At 44.2% G+C, this 16,812-nt stretch overlaps 1 protein-coding gene across 2 annotated transcripts in view; it reads left to right on the top strand.

Moving 5' to 3' along the window:
- The window catches only part of CNBD2 (cyclic nucleotide binding domain containing 2), a 52,416-nt gene that overhangs the window by 6,419 nt on the left and 29,185 nt on the right, over positions 1–16,812 (top strand). For both annotated transcript variants that reach the window (XM_045832717.1, XM_045832715.1), the window contains exons 4-7: positions 2,478–2,641; positions 7,158–7,314; positions 8,064–8,215; positions 10,061–10,199. In XM_045832717.1, the coding sequence (XP_045688673.1) occupies positions 2,478–2,641; positions 7,158–7,314; positions 8,064–8,215; positions 10,061–10,199 (612 nt within the window). The remainder of the gene's footprint in view (positions 1–2,477; positions 2,642–7,157; positions 7,315–8,063; positions 8,216–10,060; positions 10,200–16,812) is intronic.

The following is a 16,812-nucleotide window of genomic DNA, read 5'->3' as shown; positions in this document are numbered from 1 at the left end:
AACTACTATGTCACATGTTAATGGCTAGCTCTGGGTGGTGGGGTCAAGGGCAGTCCCTCTTTTGTTCCTTTATCCTTCCCGTGTGCTAGAGAGCGCAGTGAGGGGTTGCTGGCCTGCGGGGAATGAGGGTGAGAGCACTGAGAAATGGTGTTTGAGAAGCAGGCAGGGGCCAGGCCCTGTTTGAATTATATTTCCTTTTCCCTGCTCCAGAGATTCATTTGATCTCCTCAGGGAGCCTAGAAGTGTTTCTGATTATGGGGAATACTAGGCTGTGTAACATTCCCACCTGCACTTAAGGAGTTAATTGGAATGAAGTTAAGGTGATAAAACTTACTGGGGAAGTTAAATAAGAATCAGTTTGGGAGGAACCCAAGAAAGGGGCTCCTAAGGGTTGGGGGAGGGGGTAGCAAGAAAGATTTCCTGAAAGAATTAGGGCCCTAAGTGGGCCTGAAAAATCATTTTGATTCATGGATGCTAGGAGCATCTGTGTTTTGTCATAAGTGGGACCCTGTGATAGAAATCCCAATGGGTTATTGATAGCAAAGGAGTTAGAAAGGAGAAAGATCAGATCCAGACATAAAAATGGCCAACACTTCCATAGCCTTTGCTGTGCCGGACATGTTGTAAGTCCTTTGCACATATTAACTCTGCTATGTGTGTGTGTGTATATATATATACTATACATACTATATATGTGCATACTATATATACTATACATGTATATAAGCATACATATATACTATAGATACGATACATATATGCACATTTTAATATATGCATATACACATTTATATATGTATACATACGTACATATATATATAGTTCCTGCTATTATCAATAAGGAAATTGAGGCTCAGGGAGAGGTGGCTTAGGACAGCAAGGAAGTAGCAGGCTAAGGTTCAAGCCCAGACACCTGCCACCAGAGCCCAGGAGCTTCTAATCCCTGAGCTACACTGCCTTTCTGTTTCTTTTTCTTATTTTGCTCTCTTTTTAACTTTTTTTCCTTACACTGCCTTTCTGAATGAATATGCAAGGCTGTGGATCTGTTGTTCTAATGTCCAGAATTCTCCATCATGCCCCACTTTCATGTTTGCTCCTATGACAATTACTGTTCTGTAAGACTGCTGGCACCCATCCATCATTTCCATAAATATTTTGTTGAGTGCCGCTACACGTGAGACATTGTTCTAGAGTGGTAAACAAGATAGACGAAGTCACTGTCATGTTTACATTGGGCTTACATTCTAGAGCACCTAGAACTTTCTGTGGAAATGGAAATGTTCATTAGCCTGTGTTGTCCACTGTGGTGGTCAGCACACCCATGTAGCTATTGAGCACATGTGTGATTGAGAAACTTATTTTTTATCTAATTTAAATTTAGCCACGTGTGGGTATTGGCTGCCACATCGGGCAGTACAATTATAGATTGTGTGTGTATTTGTGTTGGGGGGGCAGTGGGGAAATGACAGATAATATACAAAAAAAAGATAATATACAAAAGGGAATAAGGTAATTTCAGAAAATATTAAATGCTTGGAAGGAAAGGATTCAGAGCTTACAGGGTGCTGGGAAGGGGACCATGTTATTTTAGCTCAGTTGATCTACTAGGGTTTTTTGAGTACGTAGGAATTGAGATTAGAATGAGGAGAAGGGGCGCATATCTATGGGGAAATCCAGGGGAAGAACATTCTAGGCAGAGGAAGCAGCCCAAGCAAAGACCATAAGACAGAAGCAAGCTTGGCACCTCCAAGAGGTGGGTAGGAGGCTAGAGACTACAGAATAAAGGGCAGAGACAGGAGGTGAGGTTGGAGGGGTTAGGGAGATAGGGAGTCAGACCATGTGGGCTCCTAGGCTGTGGTACAGAGTTAAGATTTTATCCCAGTGCAGTGGGTGGCCAGTGGGGGTGTTAACAACTTAAGTATTATTTTCCCAGCAGGTGAGAATGGTGGGTGAATGGGTAGATCTGCTAACCTACCAGTCTATGAGTCCTGGTTCATGAGGGCCAGCTAATAGTCTCTGTAGGCTCCCTGTTTCTTAGTCTCCTGTAGCATGCCATGGTATAGGCTGGGGTAAGGGGTCTCCCCTGACTGCAGGGTGCATGTGCTGAGGCACTCTGGAGCCCAGGGAGCCCATATTGTCTGGGATGGGGGTGGTGAGGGAACAGCAGTGGCAGTATGGTCAGAGGTTGAGGATATAGGCCTTGACAAGCATCAGATCTATGTTCTAGTCCTACCCAAGCGCCTTTGCCTGTCAGATGGGAATAATTGTGCCTCGATTCTTGGGCTGGGCAAAGATGCAGCGAGATGGTGTGTGTAAGATGCATATCCTGGTGTGTGGCACACAGCTTGCACTGACTACATGTCAGCCACTGTTGGGGGACGTGGGGGAAGTGTAAAAGCAGGAGTTTGAGGAGCTGCCTGCTGGCCCATGGGGGAAACTGCGGGGTCCTGTGTATCACTCCAGTTCTCTCTCCCCAGGATTACTTCCCTCCAAAGGCCATTGAGATAACACGAAAGAAGCCTTCCTGGAGGACAGAAGAGGAGATCCAGACCCTCTGTAACATCTTGCAGGTTCTGAGTTCCTACCGGAATTACTCGGAGCCCCTGCAGCTGCTTCTGGCCAAAGTCGTTCGCTTTGAACGGTCAGTGCGAGGCACACCCCTCGGTCCCTGGGCTGGAGCTGGGCTAGAGCTGTGCTGAGCAGGAGGAGGCCACCTGAGAAGGCCATGGCAGGTGTGCTAGTCTCTTTGTGGGGTGTCAGCCATGGAAAGCCATCTGTTAGTTCACCTTGCTCACTCTTGTGGTTGCAGTACAATTCATCTCAATCATTTATGGAGAGTCTACCCAGAATTAAGGAGCCGCTGAATCTGGAAAGATCTAGTAGGAACCTCAGGAAGGATCTGGTCCAATTCCCTCATTTTGCAGATGAGAAAATGGAGGCTCAGAAGGAAAAAAATGACTCATCCTAGATCACCCAGTTAATAAGTAGCAGAACAGAGGCTCAAATTCAGGCCCAAAAAGCCAGAATGGATCTCAAGTGATTATACTACATCCAGATAGGAACCAGGACAAGGCTCTTGAACTTGCATGAGAAAAAAATTATATCCGTATTTTCATTCATCTCTAACTGAAATTTATCTTTTTAAAAAAATTTTATTTACTTATTTTTAGACAGAGGGGAAGGGAGGGAGAAAGAAAGGGAGAGGAACATCAGTGTTTGGTTTCCTCTCACACGCCCCACACCGGGGAACCTGGCCAGAGACCAGGCACGTGCCCCAACTGGGAACTGAACCTGCAACCCTTTGTTTCCTAGGTCAGTGCTCAATCCACTGAGCTATACCAGCTGGGCTGAAATTTATCTTTTTTTTTTATTTGAAAATCATTGATGTAGGTAACAAACCACTGTAGTACTAAACATTATTGTCTTTTTCACCAAAAGAAATCACAGATATTTTCAAATCATATTTAAGTTGTTGCAGATTTCTGGAAAAATAGTTTATCACATCTTCAAAAATATGGTAGTTATTAGATATTAGACATGCTGTCCTTATCTGGTGCCTTAATAAAGAGGCACACATATTGTTATATAAAAAATTGGGGGTTTTATTAACTGTAATTCTGCTGCACTTTATTTTATACATTTAAAATGTTATTCTGTGAAGACTTCACCAAATTGTCACAGGGCCCTTGGCACAAAAGATGCCATGTAAATACCTTGTACTAGAGAAGTTTAAGAGGTACGTATGGAAATATTGCCATTTCTAGGACATTTCCATGGCTTCTAGGGGACAGCCTAGCCGAATATTTGAGGTAAGGTCCTCTTGAAAATCCAGGATGTAATGTCACTGTAGGTTTGTGCTCTGATATCTTCCTTCATGGAGCTCACAGTCTAGGACATAATCACAATAGATTATGACCTTTATGAGCCATGCAGAATCCTTTTTACAGGTAATTAGCCAGGGGGAGGAGATTATTCTCCAGCTGGCTTGACCAAGGGAGTTTCCCACCAAGGTGGCATTTAAACAGGTAGATCTGACAGGGGAAGTGTGGACAAGTTCACTCAAGGCAGAAGGAACCATCTGCTTTGTTGTAGCCCAGTGAAGAAGAGTGAGTCACTGCTATCTTTTTTTTAATTTTTAAAAAAGGTTTTATTTATTTTAGAGAGGGGGAAGGGAGGGAGAAAGAGAGGGGGAGAAACACCGATGTGTGAGAGATACATCAATCAGTTGCCTCTTGCACACCCCCAACTGGGGGTCTGGCCCACAACCCAGGCATGTTCCCTGACCGGGAATCCAACCAGTGACCTTTTGGTTCGCAGGCCAGCATTCAGTCCACTGAGTCACATCAGCCAGGGCCAAGTCATTGCTATCTTAAAGTAAGATTCCAGAGCAGGCAGAATGGTGTCATGAAAAGAAAAGGAATCATGGAGCAAGACACTCTGGATTTAAAAAAAAAAGATTTTATTTATTTTTAGAGAGAAGGAAAGGAGAAAGGCAGGAAGAGAGACATCAATGTGTGGTTGCTTCTTGCATGCCCCCTATTGGGAATCTCAGCCACAACCCAGGCATGTGCCCTTACCAGGAATTGAACCAGCAACCCTTTAGTTTGTAGGCCAGCACTCAATCCACTGAGCCACACCAGCCAGGGCTGGAACTTAATGCCATGTTTGTCCCACTGTGACTTTTGACCTTTCTGGGCCTAGTATCCTCATCAGGGAAATGAAGATAATATGGATTTTATATAGATCAAGAGATGGTGATTGTTGAAGGCAGTTGTAGATTATGGCCAGGACTGGGAGTTAGCAGATTAGACAGGGTCTTTCAAGTTGCAAGTGACAGAAAACACAGCCCAAGGGTATGCATTAGTGGCTCATGTATCTGCAAATTCCTGTGATAGTTCTCAAGCTTCAGACTGAGCTGGAATCAGGGCCTTAACGTCACCAGGACCCAGTGTTTATCTCTACCTCTTGGTATTTCATAGCATAAGCTACCTTCCCAGCCAGACTCTCTTCTTACAGTGGCAAAATGGCTGCTTCTTACTTCCATCCTTTTGGTTTCAGTCCCTTGGAAAAGAGAGAATAAATGCTCCCAGGCCCTCGAGTCAGAGCCTTGGGGTTAGTTTTTTTCTGAGCCAGACTGGCTTCATTTGAATCATCTGTGGGCAGTGACGCTCTGATTTTCTGAGTCAAGAAAGGGTGTTGCCCCCAAAGCAAAGTCAGGTGCAGTTTGTAGAAAAATGTGACCAGATGCTTGGCAGCAAAAACATAGATGTCTGTCTACTGGAGGAGATTCAGGTGCTGATGCTGCTTCAGGTGTGACTCACTGTGTGATCTTCAACAAGTTGTGGGCTCCCCAGGGCCCCACTTTCCTTATCCTGCAAATGCAGACTGAGCCAGATGGCCCCTGAGGGTCTTTCTGGCTCCAACTGTAGGAGTCTGCCCTTTAATGAGCAGTGGCTATGCTCTGTTGTCCCCAGTGTCTTATTTCCTGGCTGAATATGCCTGCCTTTGCCCATCCAGTCATTGTCACCTGGGTCATCACCTCCTTCCTAAGTTGACATTGCCTCTGGTTTGTATCCAAACAGGCCCACAGCCAGAGGGGAGCCTGCAGCTAACTGATTCCAGCCTAATGCTGTCCTCAGTCCCCCTGTTCTCTGATCCCTGCCCTCAAGAGTTTGCCACAGGGTCACGATGCCAGTGGGTGCTCTGGAAGCTCCTAAGCGGGGAGATTGCTGTGGGCTGAGTCAGGGAGGTCTTACTGGAGGAGATATGATCTGAGCTGGACCTTGAGCTCTTGAAAGAATTTGGATAGTGGATAAGAGAGGAAAGGCCATTCCAGGCAGGGGGAGCAGTGTGGACAATTAATGAAACAAAGGAAGTAACGCACTCGGCCCACTGGCCCGCCGTGCAGGGGGTTGGCTCTCCTCCTGCTGCTGGGAGCTCAGTGAGGAGAGGAAGGGGACCAGGAAGACCTGTTGAGGGCAGGGCAGACGGGTTAGAGTTGAGGGAGGTGGCAGCAGTCTGGACAACACTGGGGCACTTCTACAAAGGCCACTGTTTCATCAGACCTTGGAAGAGACTTTGGGCTCCCCATGTCTGCCCCAAATCCAAATTTAGCCCAGCTTTTGAAGTCCTCATGATTGGACTGAACCAGATTTCTCTTCCACTACTCCTCCGACCTCCTCCTCATCTCCCATTTCCCCCTCTAATGGAGTTTATGGTATCCCTTTGAATGTGTCATGCTTCCAGTCTCTGCTGTGCTTTTGTACATGATGGTCTATCTGCCTGGGACATTCTTCTGTCTCTCTGTCCATCTGGGTGACTCCAGCCACTATCTCAGAACTTCCTTTGGCTTTCCTAAGTTGCATTAAACATTCCTTCTCTGTGCTTCTGAATTAGCCTGCGCTTACCTCTCCTTAAGCATTTTAAAATCTTACTTGGCTATAATTTTGAGAACAAAATCTCTGTCCTTTATCACTGTGCCTAATAGACACAGTTGGCATTTATTTAACTATTGAGTGAATGATGAAAATTAATGAATATTGAAAGAAGTGAGACTTGAGCTTGCATTTGAAATACAGAAACTTTCCTCTGAGCTTAAGAACTAACTTCCAGTTTTCTCTGGACCTGGGTGCTTCTACTCTAAGTGTTCCCAGTTGGGTAGTGAGTTCTTGAGGATCATAAGACCATTTATCTATCTCTTTCTAGACATACTCCTCTGTATTTTTACAGATAAGATCGACAGAAGCTCAGAAAGCGGATATGTTTTGCCCACTTGCGCAGGGGCAGAACCAGGATTGGGATCCTAATGTGACTCTAAAGCCAGTGCTGTTAATTATGTAGCTACTTATTCATTGCTTTTAGCATTTGTTCATTTATTTATTTCACAACAGTTCATTGAGCATTTACTATGTGCCTAAGCAGACCGACAGAGGCTCTGCTCTCAGAAAGCTTCAGTCTGACAGAGGTGGGCAACTAGGTAAGTGTTCATGAAGAAGTGAAGCCTCATGGAACTGGGCCTGGGCTCTTCTGAGGTCATTTCTAGTCCCAGTCTGTGCTTTCCTGCTCCAGAGCAAAGAGCACTGCCAGTTCAGCTCTCCTCCAGCCCAGGACTGGGCTCTGCGTTGCTACCAGATCAAATTGCCATGATCTTTTCCCAGGTTTGGTCGCAAGCGTGTCATCATAAAGAAGGTGCAGAAGAGCAACAGCTTTTATTTCATCTACCTGGGCAGAGTCGCAGTGACTGAGGATGAAGATGGCAGCAGTGCCTTCCTGGACCCCCATCCCATGCTTCTGTGCAAGGGCGACTGTTTTGGGGTAACAGGGGAAGGGCCTGGCTTCCTGGGGTGGGGTTGGGGTGTGAGGATTGCTGTTAGAACCTCTCAGCCAGATCTAGTCCCACCTTACTCTCTGTGAAAGTCACAGCCCTGTTGTGGGTCCCAGCACCCTTAACTGTCAAATGCCAATGGAGTTGGACCAAGTGCTATCCAAGGCCAGCCTCTTTTTTTTAAGACTTTATTTATCTACTTTTTAGAGAGAGAGGAAGGGAGGGAAAGAGAAGGGGAGAGAAACATTGATGTTTGAGAAACACATGGATTGTATGCCTCCTGCACGCACCCCACCTGGGGACTGGGCCTGCAACCCATGCATGTGCCCTGACAGGGAATCAAACCAGTGACCTTTCGTTTTGCAGGATGATGCCCAACCAACTTGGCCACACATTAGTCAGCCAAGGCCAACCTCTCCTTCTGTGATATTTAAGGAGTATGTTCCCTATATAACCCCTTAGAGATACAGCAACTCCTCAGTGCGGCCTCTCCAGCCTCCTGTCTCTGGCCTGGTCAAATGTGTTGCCTCTTTTACCACAGGCAATATATTAAGAGGGAGGAGTGGTCCCATTGAAGAGGGGGATGAGCAGGAGCACAGGGCTGGCCCAGGAACCTGCAGTCTGGGGAAGATATTTCCAGGAAGTGGGGGGCAATAAAAGCAGGGAACTGGTGTGCAAGGCTGCAAGCAGGAAGCCAGAAGTAGCCTCTCACTTGCCTTTGCCTCTGTCTACCCAACAGGAAATGGGTCTCCTGAGTTCTTCAGTAAGGAGGGCCACTGTGGTCTGTATGGAGGAAACAGAGTTCTTGGTTGTTGACAAAGAGGATTTCATGGCTAATAACCTGGACCAGGAAGTTAAAAAGGATGCTCAGTGTCGGTTTGAATTTTTTAGGTAACTCCATCATCAGCCAGCATCTTCCTTCTGGGTGTTTATTAGGTGCCAAAATTTGTCCCAGGCCTGGTGGGAAAATCTGGCTGCTTTTCTCCCTGCCTCAAATATTCTTCAGTGACCACCTCCCCACCAACTTCTCTATCAGACTCCTACCATACCTTCAGGTGTCAGCTCAAATATTTCTTCCCTGTGGGACAGTAATACTAGAACAGCTAACATGTACTGAGTGCTTACTGGGCCAGGCAGAGAGCTAAGACCTTTGTACTACCTGCCTTATTTAATTTCACATTCAGTCCTGTGAGGATGTTTCTCTCATTCTCCCCATTTTACAGGTGAGGGAAGTAAGGCTCAGGATGGGGATGTCCCAGAATGTCTGATTCAGACGTCTCCAGGCCTCACCACCCCACTTCACTAACCAACTCCACCTACCCTCACACCAGAATAGAGAGGGTGCCCCTCAGTGCTTTTATCACACTGTATTTCCATAAAACCCCATGCAAACTAATTCTTGATTACACAGTGCTTTCTTTACAGTGTATTTGCCCCATCAGACAGTAAGCAGTATGATGACAAGGCCATATCTGCCCTTTTCACCACTGTAATCCCTGTGCTGTCATAGTGCCGGGCACAGGCAGGTACTTACATAGTTATCTTTAGTTACCTACCCTTGGGGAGAGAGTGAAAGTCCATGAAGTATATGCACTGGCACTGAAAATACAGGTTGTAGGTTGCAGGCTATAGAGAATCATGACAGACAGAGAGCCCCTGTGCACTAGAGCGGAGAGAGAGCTTCACAAAGGAGCTGGAGCCTGACAAGGGGGAAGTTAGCCCAAGGGTGGAGCAGTTCATTTGTTCATACAGTAGGAAAACAGGGCTGGGCTCCTTCAGTCTCAGCTCTTATGCCTATTGGCCACGTGACCCTAGGTAGGTCACTTCACTTCTCCAGCGTTAGTCTCCTGTTCTGTGAAATGGAGATAATGATCCCTCTCTTCCGAGGTCACTGTAAGGATCAAATAAAAGGATCATGGGAAATGTGCGGCCCTATGCTTGGCACACAGTAGGTGCTCCTTCTATGGTGGCCCTGCTTTCCTTCAGTGTCTCCAGATCCTTCTCCTCATGTACACATGGCACCAACCCTGTTATCCTTTGGTGCTCTGGATGGAACTCAGTGGCCCCACTAAGGCCTGAGTCACCAAGTTCTGAGCTGAAAAAATCTAAGCTCAGTAACCAATTGGTAGTAGCCCCCTGGGGCCACACATGAGGGAAGACAAACACGTGTATGTGGTGTATGAGGTCAGGTGAAGGGGTGCTCACTGTGGTGGGCCTTCAACCACGGAACAATCTGGCAAAAAGAGGTGAGTCCAGACAGTTCCCCAGGGCCGAGTATTTGAAGCCCATAGGCCATAGGAGATGACTAGGAATGAGCTTCCCAAACCAAAGTAAGGCCAGAACTTCTGGGTTCAGGGGGCAGAACAGCTGGTGAGCTGAAGCGAGGCCCTCTCAGGGTGTTCCTTAGAATGGGAATAGGTTAGTGAGCCACAAGGGCGTGGGCAGTGGAGCTGGGGAAAGTCTCCTGGAGGGAGAACAGAAGTGAGAGAATCACAGTTGTTGGGTTACACAGGTGTGTTTGAGAAACAGCAGAGGGGAATGGCTAGAGGCGAGGGCCTCAAGAAGAGAACAGAGGAAGCCAAGGCAATATGTGATAGGAGACTGGCCACAGGCTAGGTGATTGGCGGGTGTGTGAAATCTTCCAACCATAGAACACGCTCCCTTTCTGGAAATTGCTAAGAGCTGTGCACCTTCTGTGATGGAGGGCGATGAATTGTAGCAGGCTTTTCCTTTTAGGAAGATGGATCTATTACTGTCATTGTCTGATGAGAAGCTCTGGATGCTGGTAACCCTGGGGAAGGTGGAGAAGTACCCATATGGGCAGCTGATCTCAGAAGACATTGTCAAGTCGTCCTCCATCATGTTTGTCTGCGGGGTAAGAAGTCTGGGCTGGGGTTGGTTGGGGAGAGCACGCCTGATATGATATCCTGTGGCCAGATAGGTGGGGTTTACAGCACCTGCAACTGGCAATCGCTGCCTCATTGAGGATTTAATTTATATATTTTTTGACTATTAGTAAGATTAATCATGCTTGTTTACTATCTAAATTTTGTCTTTTGCGAATTGCTTGATGCCTTTGCCAACTTCTCTGTTGGCTGATAATGAAAAGAAAATCTAACATATTGAGTGCTTACCGTGTAGCAGGCTGCACGCTTCACATGCTGCATTTCATTTCAGCCTCAGAGCAGCAAAAGGGGTTGGTATTGTTATTATTCCCATTTCACAGAGGAGGAAACCTGATGCACAGGAAGGTTAAGTGATTTGTCCAAGGTCGCACAGAGGCAGGGTTCAACCCAGGTCTGACTCCAAAGCCCTCCTCCTTGGGAGCTGGGATTTGGAATTTGAGTTGAACTTCCTGTCAATTGTTGATTCTGCTCAGACCCTAAGTAGTTAATCATGATTATCATTTTAAGAGTCACCAATTTTTGAGGTTCTTTGGCTTGTGCCAGAGGTTCTACTACCATCATTAAGTTGTGTGTGTGTATTTTGGAATAGGCAATATGTTCATATGGTTCAAAATTCAAAAGGTTCAAAAGAGTGGTGAGTCTCCCTTCCGTCTCTTTCCCCTGCCGCCACCCAGCATTCTCCTCTCGAGGCAACTGCCGTCACCAGGCTCCTGCATGTCTGTCCTGTGTGTATTCTCTGCAGGTACAGGCAAATGCATGTGTATATGTTTAGTCCTTTTTTCATAAATGTGTCAAATTATACAGACTGTTCTTCACTTTGCTCTCTCGTTTAAGACCATTCTGTAGATTGTTTCATATTAGTACATATAGAACACACTCATTCTTTTTTTTCTACCTGTGTAGTATTTTACTGTATGATTGTACTGTAATTTACTTAACCAGATTCCTATAGATGGATATTTAGGTTGCCTCAATCTTTTGTTATTTCAAACAGTGTTTTGATGAATAACCTTGTACATAGTATTTCACCACAAATATTCACCAAAGCTCTATAAGGAAGATATTATTATCCTAAGTTTATAGAAGGCTGTTGTAGATAAGATACCTTAAGAGAGGCCACCCAGCTACTAAATTGCAGAGCCAGAGTCCTGCCCCCAAACTTTTGGTACTTCCCATATATCTATTATCTAAATGTTAAACCACCATAGACATTTGTCGAGTTTTTGCCAAGGTCCATGATACATTGGTCCAGGCTCAGGAGGGATACAAAGATGGAAAAGACTGGTTCTCTCTCCTTATATGTCTCCTCCACTAGATTCTGAGCATAGACAAAGGAGTCAATGCCAATTACCAAGTGATGAGTGCAAACTCTGTGAGTTATAAGAATTCAGGAGAGAGCCCTAGCCAGGTGGCTTGGGAGGTTGGACAGTCATCCTGATGTGCCAGGGTTTGGGTTCCATCCCCAGTCATGGCACATTCAGGAGCCAACCAGTGAATGCATAAATAAGTGAAAGAGCAGGTTGATTTCTCTCTCTCTCTCTCTCTCTCTCTCTCTCTCTCTCTCCCCCTCTCTCTCTCTCTCCCTCTCTATCTCCTGTTTCCTTTCTCTCTCTCTCTCTCTCTCTTCTCTCTTTCTAAAATCAATGAATAAAAATGAAAAAAGAATTCAGGAGAGATAGCTCTCTAAAGACTGGAGGTGAGGTAGGGGGTGAGCCTTTTCCTAGAAGAGGTGAGGTAGGAGGTGAGCCTTGAAGTACTGGACCATTTGAGAAAAGGAGGGGGCAAAATTGGTTGTGTGCTGGATCTGGCTCATAGTCACCTTGGAGAGCTGACTAAGTTTTCAGGAATTCTGTGTGTCCGTAAACACTTTAATTATTAAAGACTAAATTATATAAACCTATAATTAAGTATATTATATATTATATTGAAAACAAGAGTAATAAATGCTGAAAACTCACCATTTTCTAATGATGTCACTGCATTTTACTATTATGGATACTTTTGAGGTTACTTATGTCTATTGCATCTATATGGTGGAAATACCATACAGTTGTGTACATTTCTTCTCAACTCCACATTCAGTGACTTCACTCTCATTGGTGGCTTAAAATCGGCCACCATGGGAGTTTACACAAGGGGGATGGGCAGATACTCTTAAGTCAGGTCTTGGTTTACGGTTTTTCTGATTGTCTTAAGAAAGCTATAGAGAGTGTTTATAATGCAGGTTATATTTAATAGTGGATAGGGTCTGCAGCCATCACACTATGAAGAGAAGAAAATTGAGAAAATATTCTTCTAGTATTTAAAAGGTATTATCTGATTTATCATAGAAATTAGTCATATCATTGATGAACAGTGAAATTCTGATATACATAGTGATAAAGCTAAAAGAGGTTTCAATTTAATGAATGTGGTTTATATGAGAGTGAGGATTAGTTTACCAGTAAATTAGGAATCAGATTTAATAAGATGAAATTTATTGGGAAAACAGTGGATTGGGATACAAATTCATTTGTCAAATCATGACTATAAATTGACCATGGACATAAGAGGCCAGCCAAAGTCAACAGAAGCATTCTATGAGAATCAATTGGCTATGTGGAATTTCCAATAAAAGTATGATATGTTTCGTTATTTATAAGTTGAATATAACATGCTCTTTTTAAAAAAGATTTTATTTATTTATTTCCAGAGAGGGAAGGGAGGGAGAAAGAGAGAGAGAGAGAAACATCAATGTATGGTTGCTGGGGGCCATGGCCTGCAACCCAGGCATGTGCCCTGACTGGGAATCGAACCTGTGACACTTTGGTTTGCAGCCGGCGCTCAATCCACTGACGCCAGCCAGGGCTAACATACTCTTTATAACAGTAAAATTTATAGATTTGTGTACATTTTCCTAGAGAGCCAATTGTTAAACCTAACAGCACCACCAGGGATGTGGCTTGTGTTATTATTCTGGGTTCAGTCCTAAAGAACAGAGTTGACTGTACTAACCTAAGCAGAAAGGGATTTACTGACTAACAGACTTATTCAATGGCTAAAAGATTTATTGGGGGTTGGGGAAGCCTGAAGAAACAGACCTGGACTGAAAATGACTCCCAGACAACTCCAGATCAGAGTCCGGATCAGGAGCGCCACAGGTGCTGCTGCTCCTGCCACGTTCAGGAAGCCGCTTCTATAGCCACCACCTCTACTGACAAAGTGGATGTCTGGCAGTTCCAAAGCCAAGCCTACCCGAGTGCATAGGACGGGTAGAACCCAAATCACATCCAGAGCCTTAGCTGCAGGGGAGCTTAGGAAATGTTAGTGTTTGGCTTCCAGCCTCAACACTAAACAAAAGGGGATTGGATGGACGGGGTCTGACCTAGTCGAGGGTGGAGATGAGGATGCGGTCCTTGCCAGCTGAGGGGAACAGTGGGCAGCCAGCTTGCAGTAGGGATGGGCCTGGGGTTTATACGAGTTTGGAGAATCCTGATGGTCATGTGAGAAGAGAGGGAGAGAGCCTAGAAGAAGAGGTAGAGTCCCGAAGGTCAACCTGAATAATTTGCAGTTCCTTCTCTTCCCTGATATCTGCTTTGTCATTCTTAAAAGTTGTTTTTCCTAAAATTATTGAGGGGGAGGGGTTATGAGTATGAGTTCAAGACTCCTTTAATCATCAGGGTGATTACATCCTGACCAGCAGAAAGTGGGGGACTGTTCTTCATTTCTTTGCCCCTACTTCTTCATCTGTAAAATGGGACCAATCTACCTCCTAAAGTCTGTAAGGAGGAGAATTTAGCATATATACTCACTCAGTTGACATTTATCCTCTAATCCAGTAGCTCTCAGAATGTTGTGGCTAGACTAGCAGCATCAGAACCACCTGGGAACTCATTAAAATAGCAAAGTCTCGAGCCCACCCAAGAACTATTAAATCCAAAACTCTGGGAGACGGGGGTGGGGGGGGGCTCAGTAACGTGTTCGCTCAGCCTTTCAGGTGATTCTAATGCACACTAAAGCTGGAGAACCTGTGATTTAAGGGAGGCGTTTTCAACTTTCAGTAAACATAAAGAATACCTAGGGTGCTTCTTAAAAAGGCAGATTCCTGCCTCACCAAAGAGATCCTGATTCACTAACTCTGGAAAATTGCATTTGGAATAAGTGTCGCAGATGATTCTAATGCAGGTGTGCTAAACTTCATTCTGAGAAAAATAATAGAGACATCATAAACTCATCCTAACCAGCAGATAAGTTTGGTTTGTCCCTTCCAGTGTTTTATTAAAATCTGAATTAGCCCTGGCCAGTGTGGCTCAGTTGGTTGGAGTGTCCTCCTGTAACTGAAAGGTTGCAGGTTTGATTCCCAGTCAGGCACATACCTGGGCTGTGGGTTCAGTCCCAGGTCTGGGCATATGTGGTCCCCAGTCCATTTGCATGCAGGAGGCAACCAATCGATACTTTTCTCTCTCATTGATGTTTCTCTCTCCCCCTTCATATCTCTCTATAAGCAATGAAAAAAAAGTCCTTGGGTGAGGATTTTTTAAAAAGGTGATTTAATAATCATCAAGGTGAAAATTGTACAGAAAAATTCTGATTTCTGCCTTTTTTTTTTTTTTTTTTGCATAGTTAGAAGATCAGGAAACACCAGGTGTGGCCCCCTCTAGCTGGAGTTGAAGAGCACCTGTCCCCTGTAAAGGAACTGTTCGTTCTTTCTTTTTTATTTTTTTTCTTTCCTTTTTATTTCCTGTCTGTCTAGCTCCTTGAGTGTTCGTGTGCTAAAGGAGACTGGATGTCTTAACACCTGTAGTTGACTCATATTACCACTAGAGGGCAAAATCAGCATCTGGTGGCTGGAAGTCCTTGAGACCCGCGAAAAGTAGAACCTGATTTCCTGCTGGCATCACAAACATAATTAATGCCCATAATCAACTCATTTTGAACAGTTTATCATTTGGGGACACATGGTGAAATTGTTTTCTCCACAGATACAGATGTGGTTAAATACCCATGAGAGGCTTTCTAAGAAGAAACTGTTGGGAGTTTTTTTTCTAGCACCTGCAGTTCCTGGTTGATAAATGTTTGCTGAATGAATGTTGAATAAAGCTCCAGGCACAATGCCTGGCATATAATAAGGGCTTATTAAATGTTTTTATCCCTTCTTCTCCTCTTCAACGGTAATCTGTCTTGAACTGTAACCCTTCATAATGTATCCCTTAGAGTTTCTGCTAAAAAAGGTAAGATTTTATAAAAACATGAATTTTAAAATGACATTTTTCTTGCCTATCAGATTAGAGAAGATTAAAAGGATTGTGCAAACCCAGCTGTCATCGTAACACAAAGATGTATTACAAGGGGCTATGTTATACACTGTCAGAGAGGGTCAGAACTGATCTGACATTTCTGGGGGGCAGTTCGGCAATGTGTATCAAAAACATGCAAAGCCCTGACTGGTGTGGCTCAGTGGGCTGGGCATCATCCTGCAAACCGAAAGGTCACTGGTTCAATTCCCAGTCGGGTTACATGCCTGGGTTGCGGGCCAGGTCCCCATTGGGGCATGCAATAGGCAACTGATGATGTTTCTCTCACACATCAAGGTTTCTCTCCCTTTCTTTCCCCCTCCCTTCTCCTTGCTCTAAAAATAAATAAATAAAACCTTTAAAAATGAAATATGCATACCTTTACGAATTAATCCCAAGGAGATAATCAAACATGGGTATTCTATTAAGTAAACTAGATTCTGCTGTATTATAAGCAATCCTCAAATCTCAGTGGATTAACTAACAAAGATTTATTTCTTCAGCCTACTACTTGATCACAGCAAGCCAGCTGGTCTGGCTCCTTATGGTCACTCAGGGACCCATGCTCCCATGATCAATAGGGCAGGGGAAGGGAATGTTCAGAATCAAGCACTGGCTTTTAAAGTTTCCACCGAGAGTACCACACATCACTGTGCTAACGGAAATTGGCCAAAGCAAGTAAGAAGGCCACATCCAATTCAAAAATATTTTCTTGAGGCGTAACATATACAGTAAATAACTCTAAATTTTACAGCTTGGTGAATTTTTCTGTATGTGCTCGCCAGTGTAAGCACCACCCAGACCAAGATAGAGCGCATTCTCAGCACCTCAGAGGCTCCCTTGTGCCCTTTCCCAGGCACATTCCCCAACCACTCTTCTGACTTCTGTCACCCTGCAGTACTTTCACATGTTCTTGAACTTCTTATAAATGGAATCATATGATATGTGCTTTTGTGTCTGACCTCTTTTGGTCATCTGAATATTTGTTGTTTTTGATATTTTCTAAATACTGACATACATAGAACAATACACAATCATTAAAAGCAATAATGTAGAACCATATTGCTTGGTGTGAAAAGATGTCCTTGATATGTTGAGTTTTAAAAAAGGTTACAAAAGTCTGTTTACATAAATGGGCTCATTTATGAAAAAAATTGTATATGCTTATAGGGAAAAGTTTGAAATAATATGCACCAAAATGTTATTATTTGTTATTTCTGGGTGTTAAAATTGAGATAGTTTTAACTCTGTTTGGTTTAAATATTTTTAAAGTTTTAATTTAGAATAATTTTAGATTTATAGAAACTTA

The sequence above is a fragment of the Phyllostomus hastatus genome, unplaced genomic scaffold (genome assembly GCF_019186645.2).
Source record: "Phyllostomus hastatus isolate PE091 unplaced genomic scaffold, TTU_PhHast_1.1 phas_contig_17, whole genome shotgun sequence".
Lineage (NCBI taxonomy): Eukaryota > Metazoa > Chordata > Mammalia > Chiroptera > Phyllostomidae > Phyllostomus > Phyllostomus hastatus.
The sequence above is the reverse complement of the archived record's forward strand: the minus strand, read 5'-3'. Positions and strand labels throughout refer to the sequence as shown.